At 39.1% G+C, this 20,520-nt stretch overlaps 1 protein-coding gene across 3 annotated transcripts in view; it reads left to right on the forward strand.

Annotated features, from left to right (window-relative positions):
* NGR-A20 (neuropeptide receptor A20) overlaps positions 1–20,520 on the forward strand; it is a 41,380-nt gene that overhangs the window by 5,727 nt on the left and 15,133 nt on the right. For 2 of the 3 annotated variants that reach the window (XM_073086816.1, XM_073086814.1), the window contains exons 2-3: positions 18,148–18,547; positions 19,788–19,946. In XM_073086816.1, coding sequence (XP_072942917.1) covers positions 18,269–18,547; positions 19,788–19,946 — 438 coding nt within the window. In that variant the 5' untranslated portion in view covers positions 18,148–18,268. Of the gene's footprint in view, positions 1–17,817; positions 18,037–18,147; positions 18,548–19,787; positions 19,947–20,520 lie in introns of those variants that run through there. The other variant, XM_073086817.1, reaches the window with a different exon arrangement.

Raw genomic sequence — 20,520 nt, forward strand, 5'->3', positions numbered from 1 at the left:
TCTTTTCTTTAAATATCACTGAGGCGTGTGAGTTCTCACGATGTTTTCCTACACCACTGTAGCATGTAATAATCAAACAAAGTAGCAAAATATAGCAAATAAAAAAAACAAACAAATAGGTTTTCATTACAGTTATTTATATTAAGCAGGAATTTTTAATTACTCCGAGAAACTCTGAGTAGGTACTCTTTTAAAACTATAGATAATTTGCTTGACTTTTCTAGGTATTATAAATGAAACCTAAAATAAAAATATTCGCTTGAATTCTACTCTACCTGGTAACCCTGACCCCATGGGGTCCTCTTCATTCAATAATGCCTGCGCAGTTGCTTACATAAAATTAAAAAGATTAAATTTAAAAATATTACTGCTCATAATTAATTGGTTTCCAACAGTGATAGGTGCACAGGTGTTTAGATGTTTTAAAAACGGTCACAAAGTATAGGATGATACTCTTCATAATCATTATCATACCTAATATCGATTTCTGGGCACGGGTCTCTTCTTAGACTAAGAGGTGTTTAAGCTTTAGTCCACTATACTAGCCACGTGCAGCTTGGTAGACTCGCAAAATTCTGGAAATCTTTTTTTATTATTCTTAGAAATATATAAAAGTAGATCTGTTCATCACATTTTCCTTTAGCTTTACAAGTAATAAATCAAAAATCAATACAGAACTACGATAATTCAAAGATGTCTGTTTGGTATCGCCGGACTCTCCCGTGAAACTTCACAATTCATTCATTGAACTGTCACGATTTTAATCACTTGCGCACGCTATTCATAAATAATATTCAATCTTTCTTTTCCTTCGATCTTCGGTAGGTAAGAATTTGATAGACTGGTTATTAATAATGGCCGTTAATAATGCCACAATACGATAATTGTATAATGTAAATAGAAAAAAGAAACTAAGCATTAATTTCTTTAAAATCTAACTTGAATTAAGAAATTAAGAATTACATCGTCAAAATCCTAAACTCATTTCAAATATTCTGTGGTAATGGTATTTTTATATGAAATTACAACTGTGAAATTACCATTATCGCCGTTTATCGACAAAGTTGAGAGTTGTAAACATCTCAATCTATTGAGATTCTCCCTGCCAGTTGATATGCCTAATAAGGAACAGGTATTTTCCACTAACAAACTATTGCAACCACGTAAGTCAATAGCGGCAAATTATTGCGGTCCAGTAAGCCTACACCATCGCTACCTACAAATTAGTCTTCCTTGTGTACATGGTACTTGGTATTTGATTGGTATTACTGCTTGGCATACATTGATCGATATGGGCGTGTTGTTTGCAAATGTTTTGAAGTTGGAAGAACTGTTTGATTCAACTATACCTGTTCTGTTACTGAATAATTGACGTGTAAGGTGCTGTACAGCGGTATATAGAGCAGTTTTGTTGCCTAGCGTTTAAGCTTGTTTGGGGTTGATTAATGATTATACATGTCCGTAGGATGGAGTGACCTCTTATCATCAGGTGGACTGAAAAATAAAATCTAGGTTAAAATGATAATATTTAAATGCTTAAAATTTTTTCACGTCTGTGTGGGGTAACATTGAATACCTAAGGAGAGCTGTACCCAGCAGTGGGACAGTAACGGGTTGATGACAACTGTTGTTACTTTTTGTGCACAAATACTTAGGACACCTGCATGAAAATTTCATTTTAAAAACCCTTGTAGTTGACATGTACGAGTGCGGTGAGGAACGGAAGTTTATAGGAACTAACTAGATATAGTATACGGCTCTCAAGCCACAATTACAATGCAATGCAGGGTTTCATGCGCCTTACCATATGTTAGTAAATATTTATGTAGCAGTGCGTCCATAATTTATCTTTTGTTTGTATCTCGTAGCTTTGTGAGTTTATGTATCAAATAGATGGATGCTAGCAACTTGTAGCTTATCAAAAGGTAGCCTTTGATGCTTCCAGTATTCTTAATGGCGTGAACGAAGTTCAAACTTTACAAGCTACTGAAAACCGCTGTTATAAAACTTTAATACAGGTAGTGAATTGAAATACAGTCAGTCGATCTATACGTACTGGCGTAGCTCGATGAACTCTCCTTTAGAAGAAGTGCCGAGAAAGATTTAAAGATCGCATTGGGCTTTCTACCTATTTGTGGGCTTACTCGTATGATAGATGTCGATGCATTGCACTGACATCGTAACATTTGTTTTCATCGGCATTTGTGGCGTCAGCTGATAACATCCCTATCTTATTAAATTAAGAAAATTTCCTAAAAGACATTAAAAAGTTCCTTGCCACCTGCTTAACATAGTTACAGTAAGTTATAGACTTACCTTAATGGCCTTTGGCACGCTTCTATTATGAGATTAAAGTCCCAAAAATAAGGGAAAATGTTAATGAAATGAATCAGTCACAGAATGGACTACTCGAATAGTTAAAGTCTATCTTTATGGGCGAGATTATTCATTTTTACGGCGGATATTTTCGGGTTTACGACCTAACAACCTTACTGTTACTTGGCTTTTAGACGGTTAGCGCCAGACATAAACCTATTACAATGTTGAGGAATTTACTATTGTGTAACTTATAAGGCACATTACGTTCGAAATGCATTGGCATTACGATACACAAAAATTTAAGTTTTTTTTTCAGAATTGCTGCTAAATTTCTATGTACCTACTAAATATGGAAATTTAACTTCCATTTTTATATTTATTTACAGGATAGCTTTCTATATAAGAGTTTTTATTGTAATAACAGTGTTAAATATAACAGTGTTGTATTCTATTTGTTTATACTTTTTATCCCGATATTCTCACGGAATCGGAAAATTCCAAAAGCTTCGCGAAGTAAAAAGAAATATGTATGATTGTATGTGTATCTAAAAACATTCCCTACGAAGCGTATACGTTTATCTAATAACCGAATTAGAAACAATTGAAAGTACAGATTTAGAATTTTCCAATTGCAACTGAGAATTTCAATCGCTTTTCAAGACGATGGAAATTCTCGCTGTTCGCCGGCGACAGTACCTACCGCCACACCTATTTTACTTTATTAGGAAATATTTCAATCTTGTGAAGTTGTTTACGAGCTTGCCATCGGATTTCTCTAGAGAACTCTGTTATACATTAATAAACGCGAAACAAACGGTAAATATTATAGTCTAGGTTCAGTTATTTCATAGCAACCTACTCTGGAGTGTGGGTTTCTCCCCACATCTCTCGAGGAGAGCTGAAGTTCAACTAAGCTATTCTTATAGTAACTAGAAGAAGAATGTATGGATTAGTGGCAATAAGATGTTTAATATTCACCCATAAGATCACTTCAATTTAATAAAATTCTTGGTATTTCAATGTTTGCGATAAAACTCTAAATAAAACTTAAACTTATCTATTGAAACTAAATTCTCTTTCGTTTAAAGAGATAAACACTTTTAAAAAATACACATTTATTAACATAATGTGGTAAAAATCGTACTCATACATGTTAAATAAGCGTAAAAGTTTTTTCGAGAAGACAGGCAAAATAAAAATAATTAATTATACGAATAAATTTAAATAAAACTCGTACATTTATTTCAAGTGTTAATAGTAGAGTGTAATAGAATACATTATTTATCCACAAGCATTGTGTTCAACAATGCTGACATAACAAAGAAGCGGCAACACATCCATTATAACTTAACATGACTTCAACCTATTGTTGGCTTCGCGAGTGTTGACTTCATAAAGGTAACTAACTGAATGCGAAAAGCAATGTTACTTAAATAGAACTATCGTTGCTTTATAACATCAAAACATACACATATACAATCGTTCATATAGGCACACTTATGGACACATGCATAGAAAGTCTTACATCTTATATGTATTAGAAATTAATGATCACTTGCTAAACGGTGAAGGGTAACATCGTGAGGAAACCTGCATACCTGAGAGATTTATAAAAAAAAACTGAAAGGTATGTGAAGTCTACCAATACGCACTTGGCCAGCGCGGTGGACTATGGCATAATCCTTCTCATTATGAGAGGACACCCATGCCCAGCAGTGGGACAGTAATGGGTTGTTGATGAGGATGACGGACATGAACTTCTGTGACTAACTTCATGTAGAACTTGAAGCGGACCGAACCAGAAACCACACCTGAAAAGGGTGTGGTGGTACCAGACCTATAAAGGCTACCATAACTATACTGTCTCTTGGTAGAGCCCTTTTGTTCCTGAAATCAATAGTTCTATTTGATATGATTATAGAGTGTTCTCAATAACAACTTTCCTGTTCATTTTATTAATTGGCAGAATATTAAGATTTATCGACACCTTTCTAGTGTCATTTACAGTCCTCCTAAACTTTTTAAAGCAATTAATTATACCTGTTCTAGATATAAGAGATTAGAGAACCCAATACCAACATCATTATAACTTCGGGAATGTCAGTAATTTCCACAAAACAAAAATTATACGGTCCCAGAGAGATTATCTCCAACCTGAATTAAATTCGTGTCAATAGCTTCAGATTAGAGCAAGTTCGTAGCAATCTCGGGAGTTGAATAGTTTTCAAGAGTAGTTTTCGAGTTAAATTAGCTCGTAAATGATATTGATTAACATTACATTTTACAATTCCCAATGTTAGATTGGTTTTGTTGAAAAAGTAGACAGATTATTATATGAAAATTGAGTATATTTGTAAGTTTTCGTTTAATATTTTAGTTTATTCTTTAAGATTTAATTATTTAAAAGAAGAGAATAATTATTATTAAAAAAAAAGACAAACCCGCTGAGTTTCTTACCGGATCTTCTCAGTAGAGGTCGCGTTCCGATCCGGTAGTAGTTTAAGAAAAAAATTGTACCTGACAATTTGTAAGTGCCGTCGTTGGCCTATACGAAAAATAAATAAATATACAGGGTGAATCTCCATAAAGTGCACATATTGAAACAGGTAAAATTAAACCGCATTTTGTCGACAAAAAAAAATAAAAAAAATAATAATTTTTTTTTTTTGGGTTTTACGACCTTTTGAAGTTTTTTTTTTTTGGAATTGTGCACCTAAAGTAAATAAATCGCTATAACTTTTGAACTAAAAGAGTTATCATGTTCAAACAAATATTACAATGAATACCATTTATAGGCCGTACTGATCCATGAAAATAACAAAACAAAAAAGCTTATCTTCCCAGAAAAAAATAGTCAGATTAGTGTGAAAAAAGCAATTTTTTTAGGTTAAATTTCAGTAATCGTGAATTTCCTCAAAATAATCTAGGCTTTTTATTTTATTTTTATTATTTAATGTAATTCTACGTCGTATTAGCTTTCAAACACTAAAAAAAGCATGCCTCTAACTTAAGTATAAAGTTTCCTACGAGCGCTTAAACAAAGGCAGTTTTTAAGGGTGTTGGTAATAAATAACATTTTTAATACAAACTAGTGTTTTTTTTTTAATTATTAAAGATTTATTTTATTACAGTTTTATCACTTTAATATCGTCAACAATAAGAAACTACCATGAATTTACCGTTGAAACATATTTTTGATAGTTTTCTTTGTTTATATTTTGGACATCTAATTATGGGTCGGACTATACCAGTTTTATTAGGGCGCATGTGCGTCGCGTCATGAGTATCTTTTTTGAAACGTTCCTAGCAAACATTATACTTGAGTTAGAGGCGTGGTTTTTTTAGTGTTTGAAAGCTAATACGACGTAGAATTGCATTAAACAATAATAAAAAAATAAAATGCCTAGATTATTTTGAGGAAATTGATGATTACTGAAAATTTTACCTAAAAAAGTGCTTTTTTGCACTAATCTGACATTTTTTTCCTGGGAAGATGATTTTCTTTTTGTTTTTTTTTCATGGATCAGTACGGCCTATCATTGGCAATCATAGTTATTTTTGTTTGAACCTGATAACCCTCTTAGTTTAAAAGTTATAGCGATTTATTTACTTCAGGTGCACAATTCCCAAACAAAAATTCAAAAGGTCGTAAAACCCAAAAAAAAATTATTTTTATTTTTTTTATATTTTTTTTGTCGACAAAATGCGGTTTAATTTTACCTGTTTCAATATGTGCACTTTATGGAGATTCACCCTGTATATTTCAAATATTTCAGTATTATTACCTCGTAAATAGATTTCGGCTGGAGTAGATATCAATCGGAGTGTACTCGCCCATCACACTATTATAAATAATGACTTCCGCCGGGAAAAATAAGGGAAGTTTGAACGTTTTACGTAGATGATGATCACAGGGATTTTTATTTATACGGTTTTAATCACAAAATTTTATTTTTACTTTTATATTTTTGTTCTGTTACTTGGGGAGGGGGTGGGAAGGTATTTATTGACTTCAACATCGGGTTGATTAGCGCATCGTAGGACCTTTACTCAATACTTTCCCGCGGCTTCGCCCGCGTTTAACGAAAATAAATATGACATACTAACATACATAAAACTGAAAATTCGTACCTTTATTGGAATGACAGTGGCGCCATCTGGCGAGAATTGATCGTACCAACTCTGAAACCTTCGTGGGCTCATGGACAACAACTTTGCTAAAGATCATCACTTGATCAAATGCATAGTTTACGATTCAATCCTTACTAATATACAGACAGACAGACAGTAGTATAATATTAGTAAGGATGATTTATGTAATTTTGTATATTATACCATATCTACTCGTAATATAGTCGTGAACAATGAAGAACACAAGCCTGTATAACTTCTCACATAGAAATAATTTAATAATGCAACAGCATCAGCTCTATAAATGAATCTCACCGCAAAATGGGTGAGCGGGACGCGTGGTTACCTTAGCAGAATAGTTGAAGCTTCCTTTTTAGTATTAAGATTTAAAACTATATTCTTGGTCTATAATCAGATCATCCGTCCGTTAGATATGTATATGCAACATAAACAATTGGTCAAGTGCAAGTTAAACCCGCACCTGGATGGTTTCGTACCACCATTTTTTTATTTCTTATTATACACAGCAACCATTGAAGTACATGCATTGTGAACATTAGAACTGTTTATCTATTACGGTTCAATAGATAAAGCGAAAAACGTCGAAAAATACCAGTTTCTTGTATGGCGACACCCATTTATTTTCAACTATTTTTATTTTTAAATTTATTTGTTATAGCAGCCACGATTATACATACTCTGTAAAAAAAAAATGTGAGATTATACATACTCTGTAAAAAAAAAAAAATGTTTCACATCTGCCAGGCGTCCCGCCTGGCAGATGTGAAACATCGACTTTATTTTGTAAAAGTAATATGCAGAAAAGAACATATTGAGATAGGAACTAAATATGTAATAATGATAAAATAAAATATTACGATTTTTTTCCAGATAACGATGACTATTATTATTGAATAAACATTTATTTTCATTAAATACAAAAATTTACGAATTTATTTCAAATCGTGACATTGCGCATGGCGACGCGTCGCCACACCGTACACACTACTGCATATAGACTGTATATATATACCATCGTATAGCGTGGTGACGCCAGGGCATGCGTCGCCATGCCAGAAATCGGTTTTACGTGCGGCTATAGATGTTTCACATCAATAAGTGTCTTATCAGGTTTGGGTTCAGGAGATAGAGCCCGGTGACAGACGGACAGACAACAGAATTTTAGTAATAGGGTTCCGTTTTTACCCTTTGGGTATGGAACTCTAAAAACAGTAGCGATATCAGCGATGTTCCGATGAAGTAATATCATGTCATTCATAAGTGTTATCAGCTTAATAAGCCAGCCTGTAGATACCATGGTATCGCTGGCCGGTGATACTCATATAATATGTATTTGAATGGCGTTGAAAGTTTAATAATCAATATTCCATTACTGTCCCACTGCTGGCCGTGGGTTTCTTATGTTGGTTATAACTTTTTTGTGGATTGGCAACTTCGCACTTGAACAGTTTTATGCAGAAGGTTCACGGTGTTTTCCTTCGGTATAATATTTTTTCAAATTATTTAAAAAATTGGAGGTCAGGGCTGGAATTCGGACTTCCGGTAGGTTGTAACTAGTTTGTAAAGATTTTTGAAATGCATGATCATAAAATTGAAATGCATATTCTCATTAAGAATTTCGCTACACCTTAAAATTACCTGGCTGGACGACTTTCAATTCCCTGCCAAGAAGATATAATCGTTTTGAACCCTTTGTGGTTCGACTCTGGCGGCACCACCGCCACACCTATTTTTACCGAATAATAGCAGTGTTAGGCGCTGCTGTGTTCCGGTTTGAAGGGTGTGCTAAGGGACAAAGACTTTTTCGAGGCGATCCAGCTTAGGCCTCAGGGGTAGCGGCGCCTCTGTGGCCGACCTCAGGTAGGAATATCTAATCCTATCTGGGGTTGATTACAGATGTTACAGTCCATGAGCGGCAGTAGCCACTTATCATCAGGTGGACTGCATGCTCGTTTGCTACTCCCATATTATATAAAAAAAAAACTTATAATAATTGTGGATTTGCGGTGTGATTGTTTTTTGCGGGTACACACACAATACCCATTTTAGTTAGGATGTTAATTCGTTAATAACTATATTTTTAAAAGTCTATTTTCTTACGCAATTCTGTTATTGACCCGAATGAATTTGTACCCTGATGAGAGCAACGGGGAATTGATGACAGAATTTAGACGGAATTCAAAACTTGGCATTGTTTGGCTTTTTATTTAATTTATTAACTTACGGCTCAATATGTTTAAAACAAAATTAAACAGAAATAATAATTAAATAAATTAACCCACAACCTCGCCAAAGAATTACATCCAAAGAATGAAAATGAGAGGATTTTGATTTTAAACTCATATCTACGTATTTGTGGTTGGGGTAATCGCTACAGTTCCAAATTTTCGACGTAGCTTTAAAACAACTGGGCTTTTAACTTGGCATGGATTAAACAAAGTTTCATTGGTTACAGATTTTAAGTTAAAATTATGGAATTCCGAATTAAAAATTCGTACGTTGGTCGTTGACAATTTCGTTAAATAACTTTTTAAAAACATATTTCAGTGAAATGTTCAGATTGAACTTTAAGATAATTTTTACAGATTTAATTAAGGACCCATTTACAGGCATGGAACATGTCGTTTCAGACAAATAAATTTTTCTAAATAACCTTCTTAATGTTGGCAAAAACAATACATGTCAAGAGCGGTCTATATACTCGTATCCGGATATCTGTGTCGTGTGTACTTACACGATTTAGTCCTACGTGGGAACTTATAAGTAAATCTGGATGAAAATACCCTTCAAACAGCCTTACCAAACGTATGTACACTTAACCTACGAAAATGTATAAATACTTAACGTTTTATATCAAAATATTCACTCTGCGTTTGAACGCCAGACCGAGCAGCCCCGCCTGCTCGCGCTCTAGTGTTTCTTAACCCAGAATTTTCTCTGGCCTTTCGGCCGGTTCTCGCCTACTCGATATTATCGATAGCGGTCCGTGCTTTGTTTATTGCCAATTTATTGGGAATAAACAAAACTCACGTCCCGACGCGTTTGAGTTGGTGGATACCTAACGGTGCCAACGAAACCAGCTAGCGTTGACCCGGTGCGCTTCTCAGACCTCTCGGTCTGAGAGAAACCGGCAGACCCGATCCCACTGCACTTGGGCTATCCCAAGGGTGACGGTAGCAGTTACTTTCCCTTAGGGGTAATTGCATTTCCCTCCCCCTCCCCGTTAGCTCCCTGCCTCGGCAGGGAGGCATCCCTGGTTACCATGGCCTACATGGTAACAGATAGGTTTTTCGAGGCTCTGTCCTCCCTCTTGAGCAAGGAGCTCAACCGCCCCATTGACGCTGTCAAACTCCGCTCCCTTTGCGAGCCCTTAAAGTCCGTAACGGATCCCCTGTCCGTTACCGACTCACCCGCATCCCCTGATGCCACCCCGAGACACGAGATGGACTTTGACGCCATCTCGCTAAAACGCCCCGCCTCCTCCGACGAATCGTCGGAGCACACCCTCATCACCGCCCCCTCCTCCGACGACGACCAGGGTTTCACCCCTGTCAAGTCGAGGAAGACCAAGAAACGACCGGTCAAACGCGTCGCTAAGGCGACAAGTGAGACTTCTTCCGAGGCCTCTATCGAAGCCACCCCAGCCCCAGCGGCCCCCGCTCTGGCCCCCGTGCCAAAAGCCTCCACTCTGGCCCCCGTGCCAGAAGCCTCCACCGAGCCCCAGAGCTCAACCCCCGCGGCTAAGCCCGCCAAGCCAGCCACACGCTGCGAACCGGCACTTGCTAAGTGCAAACCGCCCCCACACATTTTCTTCAGAGATAAGTCGAAATGGTCCGACTTCTCTAAAACCCTAGTGGAAAAACAGATCCACTACACCAAGGCACGTAACCTTCGCGACTCTATTCGCGTTTCATGCCCCACCACCGAGGACTTCAGGAGCCTCATTAGGCTCCTAACTCACCTTCAACTCCCGTACCACACGTACGCTTTAGAAGAGGACCGCAAAATCAAAGCGGTCCTTAGGGGTCTCCCCTACGAGCTTCCCACCGACGAAATCCTAACGGATCTAGTCAACCAAGGGTTCCCCGTGGAAGGTGTACACAAGTTGTACAACCGCAACGGGGTCAAATACCCTCTAGCCCTGGCCATTCTAGCCAAGACCCCGTCCTCCAAGGACATTTTCAAGGAGAAGGAGCTCACAATCTGTGGCCTTTCTGAGATCGAGGTGGAACCACCTAACAAGCGTGGCTACCCTGCCCAGTGCCACCGCTGCCAGCTCTACGGCCATGCAGCGGCGAACTGCACTGCCCCCCCAAGGTGCGTCAAGTGCCTAGAACCCCACGCCACACGTGAGTGCAAGAGAACTCGTGAAGACGAGTCCCCTCCTGCCTGCGTGCTATGCACCACTTCAGGGCACCCGGCTAACTACCGTGGCTGCCCTAAAGCCCCCCGTCCCGCTCAAAAGAAGGTTGCTAAAAAGCAGCCCTCGAAAGCAGGCCCACCTCCGGTCAATTCGACCAATTTCCCGCGGCTAGGGGCCTCCAAAACCCCAACCGCTCCCATGAGTTGGAGGAAAGTCGCACCCGCGACCGCCCCACCAACCCCGGCCCCTAAGGCCACTCCCACTCCCCGTCCCACCCAAGACGCATCGGTAAGGGAACATATCATGTTCCTTAAGGACTGCGTTAAGGGCGTGAACCTCGACGAGATCATACTCGTCTCGCAAAAGATGCGTAACGCCAGCCAGGCGGAGCGCATCGCAATCTACTCTGAACACCTAGCGTTGTTCAAGTCCATTCAATGAGTAACGTTCATACTCAACCCCTTCATCCCGGTCGACAAAAACCTAAAGGCGTCTCGCTTATCTCCTTCAATGCACGAGGTCTTAAGCCTTGCATTCCCGAACTCAAAGAGTTCGTCCGCAACAGGGATATCGACCTGTTGCTTGTTCAGGAAACTTTCCTCAAGCCCTCCCTTAAAGGCGTAAGTCTCCCCTCTTACGCGCTTGTACGTAATGACAGAGCCGACGACCGTCGTGGCGGAGGCACTGCCATCTACTACAAGAGATCCTTCCATTGCACCCCTCTGGAAACACCCAAGCTCACCAATATGGAAGCCACCATATGCAAATTAGGCATGACAGGACACCCGTCCCTGATCATAGCCTCAATTTACCTCCCCGCCAATAAAGCCCCTCTCCAAAGCGACTTGGAGGCCCTCCTCTCGCTCGGAGACTCTGTCGTACTATTTGGAGATTTCAATTGCAAACATACCGTTTGGAACAGTCGTCTGACTAACACCAACGGTAAGAAACTCTTAACCATTTCCCGCGCACTGGACTTTGATATCTTCTCTCCAACAGCGCCTACCCACTACCCCGATCGGGAAGACCAAGAACCCGACGTGCTGGATTTCGCCCTCCTTAAAGGCGTCGCGCTCAATACAAGAGCGATCGAAACACTGGACGATCTGGGCTCAGACCATCGTCCAGTCTCTCTACAGTTAGGTCCCTATGATCCAACTCCCCATACCTCCTCGAAAACCTTCACTAATTGGGAAGGGTACGAGAAATCTCTCATCTCGGCCATAGAGGCCCCCGATTCACCGTATACTATTCCCCCAGACTACCTTGTTAGCTCGGAGAAAATAGACAGTACGGTGAACTCACTCACCCAGCTAGTTCAGACTTCGCTTCATGACAACGCGAAGGTGGTAGAGGTCCCGAACCGCAAACTACCTCGCGAGGTCAGGAAGCTAATCCAAACTAAAAACGCAGCCCTCAGATGGGCCGCCAAGTATCCCACCCCTGTCCTTAGGAGGCGCGCGAACGCCCTCCAAAGGAAAGTCAGATCCCGGCTAGCCGAAATGAGGGACTCCAACTGGAACTCTCTCATGGAGGATATCCAACCTTCTCATAAGGCATTCTACAAAATCGCTAGACGATTTCGTACCGAAGCCTTCTCAAGCACTCCCCCTCTCACGCGCCCCGACGGCAGCATAGCCTTCGAAGACGCTGAGAAGGCCGAATGCTTCGCAGATAGCATCGCTGCGCAGTGCTCCCCCAGCACTCAACCGTGCGACCCTATCCACATTCACAAGGTGGAGGAGGAGGTCCTTAAAAAGATCTCTCTCCCTGTCACCTCTGCTCCCATTAAAATCACTACAGACGAGGTCCGGACCGTCATCCGCGGTTTGAAACCTCGTAAAGCCCCAGGTCCGGATGGTATCTCCAACCTGGCGCTCAAACACTTCCCCGAGCAGGCACTGACCCTTCTGGTCATTATCTTCAATGCCTGCCTCGATCTCAGCTTCTTTCCAACAGCCTGGAAGACAGCAACAGTTATCGGTATTCCCAAGCCTGGGAAACCGAAACATATTCCCTCCAACCACCGCCCCATTAGCCTCCTCAATGCAATGGGCAAGGTTTTCGAACGGGTGATCCTCGTTCACATAAGAGGGCACCTCTTCCCAATAGATGCTCCCCCACTCATCATTCCTCACCAATTTGGCTTTCGCCTCCAGCACTCGTGCCCCCAACAAGTCCACCGCATTGTCGAGTACATCACAAGCGGGTTTTATCCAAGACGTAACAAGACACTAGCAGTCTTCTTCGACGTCGCCAAGGCTTTTGACAAAGTCTGGCATGGAGGACTGGTATACAAGCTATACCATTCTGGTCTTCCTGATCGCCTAGTCCGCATCGTGGCTTCCTACCTTCAGGACAGAACCTTCCGCTACAGGCACGAAGGTATCCTCTCTCCCCCACGCCCCGTAACAGCCGGAGTCCCTCAAGGCTCAGTGCTCGCTCCTACATTATTCATATCGTACTCCAACGATATTCCTATCCCCAAAAATGGGGTGCAGCTCTCACTCTTCGCCGATGACACCGCCCTTTACATCCAAGGGCAAAAGGAGTCATCTGTCCTCGCCAAACTCCAACGCTCGGTCAACGAGTTAGGAGATTGGTTTAGGAAATGGCGCATCGAAGTCAATGCGGAGAAAAGCTCCGCAATGCGCTTCGACCACAAACGCAGGCGTTTAAACAACCTGCCCTCCGTCAAATTACTTGGGGCCCCCATTCCATGGAGGCCCACAGTAAAATACCTAGGAGTTACCCTTGACCCGGGCCTCACCTTTAGACCCCACGTCTCTAAGGTCACCCATACCGCCCGCTCTTACATGAGCCGCCTCAACGCCATGATTGGCAGACACAGCAAGTTGTCAGCCAGGAATAAGCGAACGCTGTATAAGGTTTGCATTCGACCGGTGTTAACATACGCCTCTCCAGTCTTCGCTCACGCGAATCCCACCATCCTAGACAAACTCCAGGTCATACAAAATCTCTTTTGTCGTCGGGCACTTAATGCCCCCTGGTATGTCAGAAACGCTGACCTCCACCGCGACCTGGAGCTCGCTCCAATACAACAAGTCCTCAGACAATTCTCTGAAGCGTTCTTTGACCGCTCAGAAAACCATCCCAACCCCTTAATCAAGGGTGCAGCGGACTATGCTGCCCCTCTTCCTACCCGTTACAATTGCCGTCGGCCAAGAAATATCTTGACCGACGCTCCTAACAAACTCTCCACCGATGTGGAGAATCTTCTGGCCGCCCACAGGGGCGTACAACTCTCCATAGAGAATCGTCTTCCCGACGATTCTAATCTTATTCATGATACGTTGACACCTTCAGTGTCATCTATCCAGCGGTAGCTCTCTAGGGAGCGCCGCTAGCGCCTCTCGCTCCGCAAACGAGAGGTCGCTATCCGATGTCGGCTGTACGGTCCCCTTGGACGAATGCCTTAAAGGAGTTAAAAAAAAAAAAAAAAAAAAAAAAAAATCAAAATATTATTCCTTCGCAATACTTCGTGTGTTTCAGCAAATATTTAGAGATGCTTTGAATATTCCTAATGCTTCTAAGAAACCGATATAAATGTCAGAGAATACAATATATTGTATCGATATGGAGCATAGTAACCGCGAATTTAATGTTTGTTGTTGGAACCTTTGCACGATACCAAATTTTTTTTTGTTTGTGTTAGTTTTGCTTTGAAATATTTGGAAATTGTGTCAATTCTAGAGATACACAGAAAGTTAGTATAGCAAGGGATACTTTTACTATATTTATATGAAGTAACATATATAACATACAAATTACAAACATTTTTTTGAATGAAAGTAAAAAATGAATGGACAATCGCGCAATGACATAAGTAAATGCAAATCCAAGAGGTGTAAATTTTGACAAATATTAAAATAGTCTTAAAATCTTGGTTTCATAATTACATTTTGAATTATAAATACGCTTTATACGCATTCTACACTCACAGCCCCACACTAGGATTCCCTGTGTCGTGGGTGCCATGGACACACACAGAGATACATTCACAAACCCAGACCTAGAACAGATATCTTAATTTATCATTCAGATATCTGTCTGGCCGGGGATCGAACCTGGAACCCTTTGCGCGTCAGACCGGTATGGTGACCGCTCCGCCACGCGGGTCGTCAAATAAGTTGTTTACGTTTGAAAATTGTTATTGCGTCAATAATTATATATGCAAGATGGTTTGAGCGTCTTCAAAATCACCCTTGGCGCCTTACGGTCGCACCACAAACAATGTGATTCTCAAGTTATTGTTGTACCCATCTGTTAAAACGTGTTTAATGAATTTACATATTCTTACTTCCCTAAAGTATTGTCTAATATTTAACGAATATGACATCTAGTGAGATCAGTCCAAAAACATATTGTTTATTTAATGTATGTAGAGGGTCTAAAGTGCGTTTCCATTGTTATGTGGAGTACACGGTTTTTGGATAATGGACTAATTTTTTGCGCTAGTCTCTATCATTTCCATGGTTCACAAGACACGACATATAGTAGAGACAGTTACACAAACATTTGAAAAATACTAAAAATTAATAGTATAAACTGTAAAAAGATCATCATCAACCCACTGGGAACGGGTCTCCTCTCAGCATTATAAGGATTAGGCCATAGTCCACCGCGCTGGCCAAGTGCGTTTTGGTAGACTTCACATACCGTTGAGATTTTCTATAAATCTCTCAAGGTATGCAGGTTTCCTGACGATGTTTTCCTTCACCGTTTAAGCAAGTGATAATTAATAATATAATTTTGAAAAATCAGAGTGCCTGAGATTTTAACCTCGGACCCCTCGATCGAGAAGCCGATTCTCTTAACCACTAGGCTACCACTGCTGTCTGTAAAAAGATAGGAAACTGCAATAACTCTTATAACACTGTTAAACCAGAACTCAATTGCAATGACAATATAGTAGGAACTATGAAGGCTTCTTTCACCTTTAGAATTGTTTAGGAAAATTTTCAAGTGTTCAGGATTCTTATTCTATTTCGATTTGGTAAAAGACATACGTTATTAACCGTTCTACTATATAGTCGTGAGCAGATATTTAGCACTCTTTAAAAACTTTATCTAAACCTGAATAATCTGAGAATTGTCCTAGAAGCGTTATTTTGCTTTATCTGGATCTAAAGTTAGAGGTATTAGGAACCCAATTCGTACCTCTAAGTACCGACTAGTATAAGATGAAAGTTTAAACAAACTAAGCAGAAAAAGTTGGAAAGAAGCCAAAATTTTTCTGACAGTAAAACTAAGTATACTTGAAAATACATGATCATTTTGTGAACATTTCATAATATTATTCTCCGTCTCAGAAATAGTTTAACACGAACCGAAGTTTAACGTAACACTCTTTCTTTAACGTTTAAATTCGTTTACTTTGGAAGCTAAATAAATATTACGTTGTGTGGTTGTTCGTTTTTATTGTAAATTGCTTTCCGGTTTACATTACACAGGTTAGGCTAAAGACTGAGAATAAAATATAGGGTTCGTATATAAGAAAAAGCGTATTAGTAAATTTTAGATTTACTAATACACTATTTGTATTAATTGAACTAGCTGTGGTTGATCGCGGTGGATCTACCTATGTATATAAGGTGGTAAGGTGGTAGAACCCTTTGTGGTTCGACTCCGTCGGCACCACCGCCACACCTATTTCTGCCTAATAACAGCAGTGTTAGGCGCTGCTGTGTTCCGTTTTGAAGGGTGTGGTAAGGGAGACACACTTTTCCGAGGCGTTCCAGCTTAGTCCTCAGGAGTAGCGGCGCATCTATGGCCGACCTCGAGTAGGACTATCTAATTCTACCTGGGGTTGATTACAGATATCCATGGTCGGCAGTAGCCACTTACCACCAGGTGGATTGCATGCTCGTCTGCTACTCCTATGTTATAAAAAAAGGTATCTGTTTTTCGTGGAGAAACCCTTCATGGGTTCCACTCGGCTGCGGGGCAGCGAAGGGGATATGCCGGCTAAGATCCCACACTGTTCCTCTGGACGCCTTTTGTTGGGACTACGGGTACTCTAGTAGCACTCGTCCGCGGTCTCGACAGCGTTTGCTCGCGTCCGGACCCTCAGTTTAGCTATTTATATACCTAGTGTTTGTGGTACTTATGTTTTGATATTGCTTAATAGCGGCAATTGAATGTCCGACATCACAATTGTTATTAGCGTATTAAACTATTTTTTTTTTATTATTATCGTGTCATGGCTCTAGATTACCATTTTGTAATTATGGAATTTGTCAGAAGCCAAAAATAGAACAATGAATAATTTGAAGCCGTGAAGAGGCGAAATTAAATGCTGATTTATTTGCATAATTTTTTCTCTTAGGCAAGTCAGCAGAGGCAAAGAGTTGGGAGGGATTAATTTTATAAGATTTTTTTACTTGTCTTGTTACCTTATATTTAGGTATTTGAGGGTAAAATCCTGCATCTGAATTTTAAATCATTTAACTCTAACCGATTGAGCTGAAATTTTAAATATATATTTGGTATCTATGAAAATAAGTTGATTAAATTAGTGACGTCATTTATTAAGATTTATGCAAATATTGCACTAATTTCAAAGGTGTTATTTGCCTTTTTGTTTCAAAGAAGATTTTTTTGCCTATACAATTTTCGTTATTATTCAAATATTTAGTTAAAATTGGCTTGTGAAACTAAACTTACAAACCTAGACAAATTTTAAAATTACAAATAAATTAATTTTAACGATAATATGTGGGTATTATTATTTTATTTATTAATAGCAATAAATATTCAGTTTTATGGTAAAAAAAAAAACCTAGAGATCAGTGTACGGTTTCATGGAAAGTGAAAATAAAGAGATACCTATTGAATACTGCAGATGTTGTTCTTTTATAAGACGTCTATTTTAGAAGCAAAGTATGTTATGTAAACTGCAGTCCTCGATACCGAAACAACCCGCTGTGGCGTGTATAATCGAGTTCATTCGGACCGCAAATGCCAAGGCACAGCCAGCTTCGAATTCCGCAGAATACAGAACAATAATAGTTATTATTCGACCATTTTCAGTACAATCGTGCTTTTATAAAATAGACAAATAATAGACTATAAACTGGCGCAAAGTTCGTCGCGATTTTTCCAAGTATTAATAATTCATTACAATTTTGCTGAAACTTGTTCATTGAATTTAGACAGCATTAAGTTCAACAAAGATTATGGTAATGTTTCGTCTTTTAGATTTATTGAGTATTTTTCGTGTATTCATGAGTCGGATTTCGTGGACCCTTTATGACTAAAGTTTGTACTAGAATGTGCTTTTTCTTTCACAGATAACAGAATGTAAAGTGCTCTAGTCACACGCGGCTCGAATGATATCAATAAAGCCGTTTACGGAAGCAAGTGCCGAGCAGTGTTAAGTGATGAACAAAGGAGAAGTCGTCCGCGATCACAATGCTAGCAGACGACGACACCCGACCCAAGTACAACTCGACATATCTCGGAATAAATGACACTTACAACTTCTTCGAAGACACCAGTTTTATTTCCCTTTTGAAACACAAAGGCAGCAATAGCAGTAACATTGGCGAAGTCTTGAAAGTGCTCGAGAGTTGGCGGAATAAGTATAATATATCTGTTGTCAAGGAATGCTCTCGATCCGATTATTGCTCCGGAGAATTTAGGGACTTGGTTCTCGCTTACAACAATATACATGGATACGTCAGCTTATTGGTGAGATATTTCACATATCCTATGTTTTATTGAATACTGATTCTTTTCTATCGCTTCGTAGGTTAAACTTAATATGTGTTATCCCAAAAACCTTTTTTTAAAACGCCATCCTCGGTACAAAAGAGCTGTGTAATAAGTTTAATGTGTGTATCTGCGTGTTCGTCTATGCCATCGGAACAAATGTACCGAATTTAATTTTAGCTTATTTTGTAAGAAAGGTGACTTGATCGAGTGTTATTAGCTAAGACTTAAGATATCTGTTTACCTGTTTGAAAATCATCAGCTCATTTTCTTTCTAACTTTACTTTAGTTATAAGCTTTCTAATATTTAATTACCACACCACTACATTAGTCTCAATCCTCATAATAGCTTCATAGACAAAATGTCGTTTAGAGTAAATAATAATGCCATCAAAAACAATGCTTGTAAAAAGATCCAAGTCTCGCCATTCAGTTCTTCTACCGTAAAAAGTTTTGAGATCTATGTAAAACCAAGCCGGTAAATGTATGCAGTCCCTACTTAAGGGACCTTCTGTCTTAAGGTATTATCTCACTATCTAACCTAACAACATCTCATGGGACCATACCAATATTAAAAATCTTTTATGTTCTAAATAAATTAACGTGGCAATCGTACTGCAAGTCACATTGTGTTTTCATCTTATCATATCGCATCACACAGGTTACATTAGTACGATTGCCACGTCAATTTATTTAGAACATAGAAGATTTTTAATATTGGTATGGTCCCATGAGATCTTGTCAGGTTAGATAGTGAGATAATACCTTAAGACTGAAGGTCCCTTAAGTAGGGACTGCATACATTTACCGGCTTGGTTTTACATAGATCTCAAAACTTTTTACGGTAGAAGAACTGAATGGCGAGACTTGGATCTTTTTACAAGCATTGTTTTTGATGGCATCTCATTCCTTTTTGTAGATATTTCTACTCTTTTCCTTTCCGGTACCTTCTACTAGTTGAATCTCAACAACAGATTTTTTAAAGCCAATAAAATTTTTGTAGTTAGTCTTTGTAGCTATGTAAATAATCTTGCCATTCATCATCACTTTCATTCGAACATGACAATAAATTAAATCTAAAAAAGTTACTATTTTGATAACTGAAATTATTCCCATTAGGTATCCTCAGGAAAAAACATCTCTACTGATTGTAATTTATTTATTTATTTATTTTTAATAAATATTTATTATTATTATTTATAAACTTTTAAATCTTCAGATATGCCTGTTCGGAAGTCTAGCGAACGCGTTAAATGTTGCGGTTCTGACACGACGTGACCTTGCATCAGCGCCCATCAATCGTCTTTTGAAATGGCTGGCAGTAGCTGATGTTTTCGTCATGCTGGAGTATGTGCCCTTTGCCATATACAGTTATTTGGTAAGTGGTTATTTTCATGAATAGTAGTGGAAGGCAGTGGCGTAACTATAGGGTGGTAGGACTGGCAAAATGTCACGGGCCAGGGCCTGACGGGGCCTACGGCCAAGAAGCTGCGAGCTCAAAAGTGACCAAAAAATTGAATACAATTGAATAGGTCTAACAATTGTTAAGACTAGATCTATACAAATACATATGCAAACAGCGAACGATAGGAAGGCATTTAAGTGAAAGAAAAATGCATTCTTCTTGTATTTATCTCCGTTGAAAGTCTTGGAATCATATGTTTGTGTAGACATAGACATTTTACAGTCGATTTGTAGTCGGCTGATAGGTGGGTGTAGTATTATAACGATATCACATAAACATGGATATCAAAAGCTTTAGTTACATAAATTACAAAAAAATTTAAGTTATTAAAATTAGATTTACAATTGATTGGAGATATTAAGGATGCTGATTGTAGTAGTTGCTATAACAGTTTCATAAAAATGGAAATTTGGAGCAGAGTTTTTGATCAAGGTATAAAATGATATGAATTCTAAGCAAAAAACGTATTAGTGTACAACAGATAGCA

Source organism: Epargyreus clarus, unplaced genomic scaffold (genome assembly GCF_041222505.1).
Source record: "Epargyreus clarus isolate Ecla_fem2 unplaced genomic scaffold, WU_Ecla_fem_2.2 ptg000024l, whole genome shotgun sequence".
Lineage (NCBI taxonomy): Eukaryota > Metazoa > Arthropoda > Insecta > Lepidoptera > Hesperiidae > Epargyreus > Epargyreus clarus.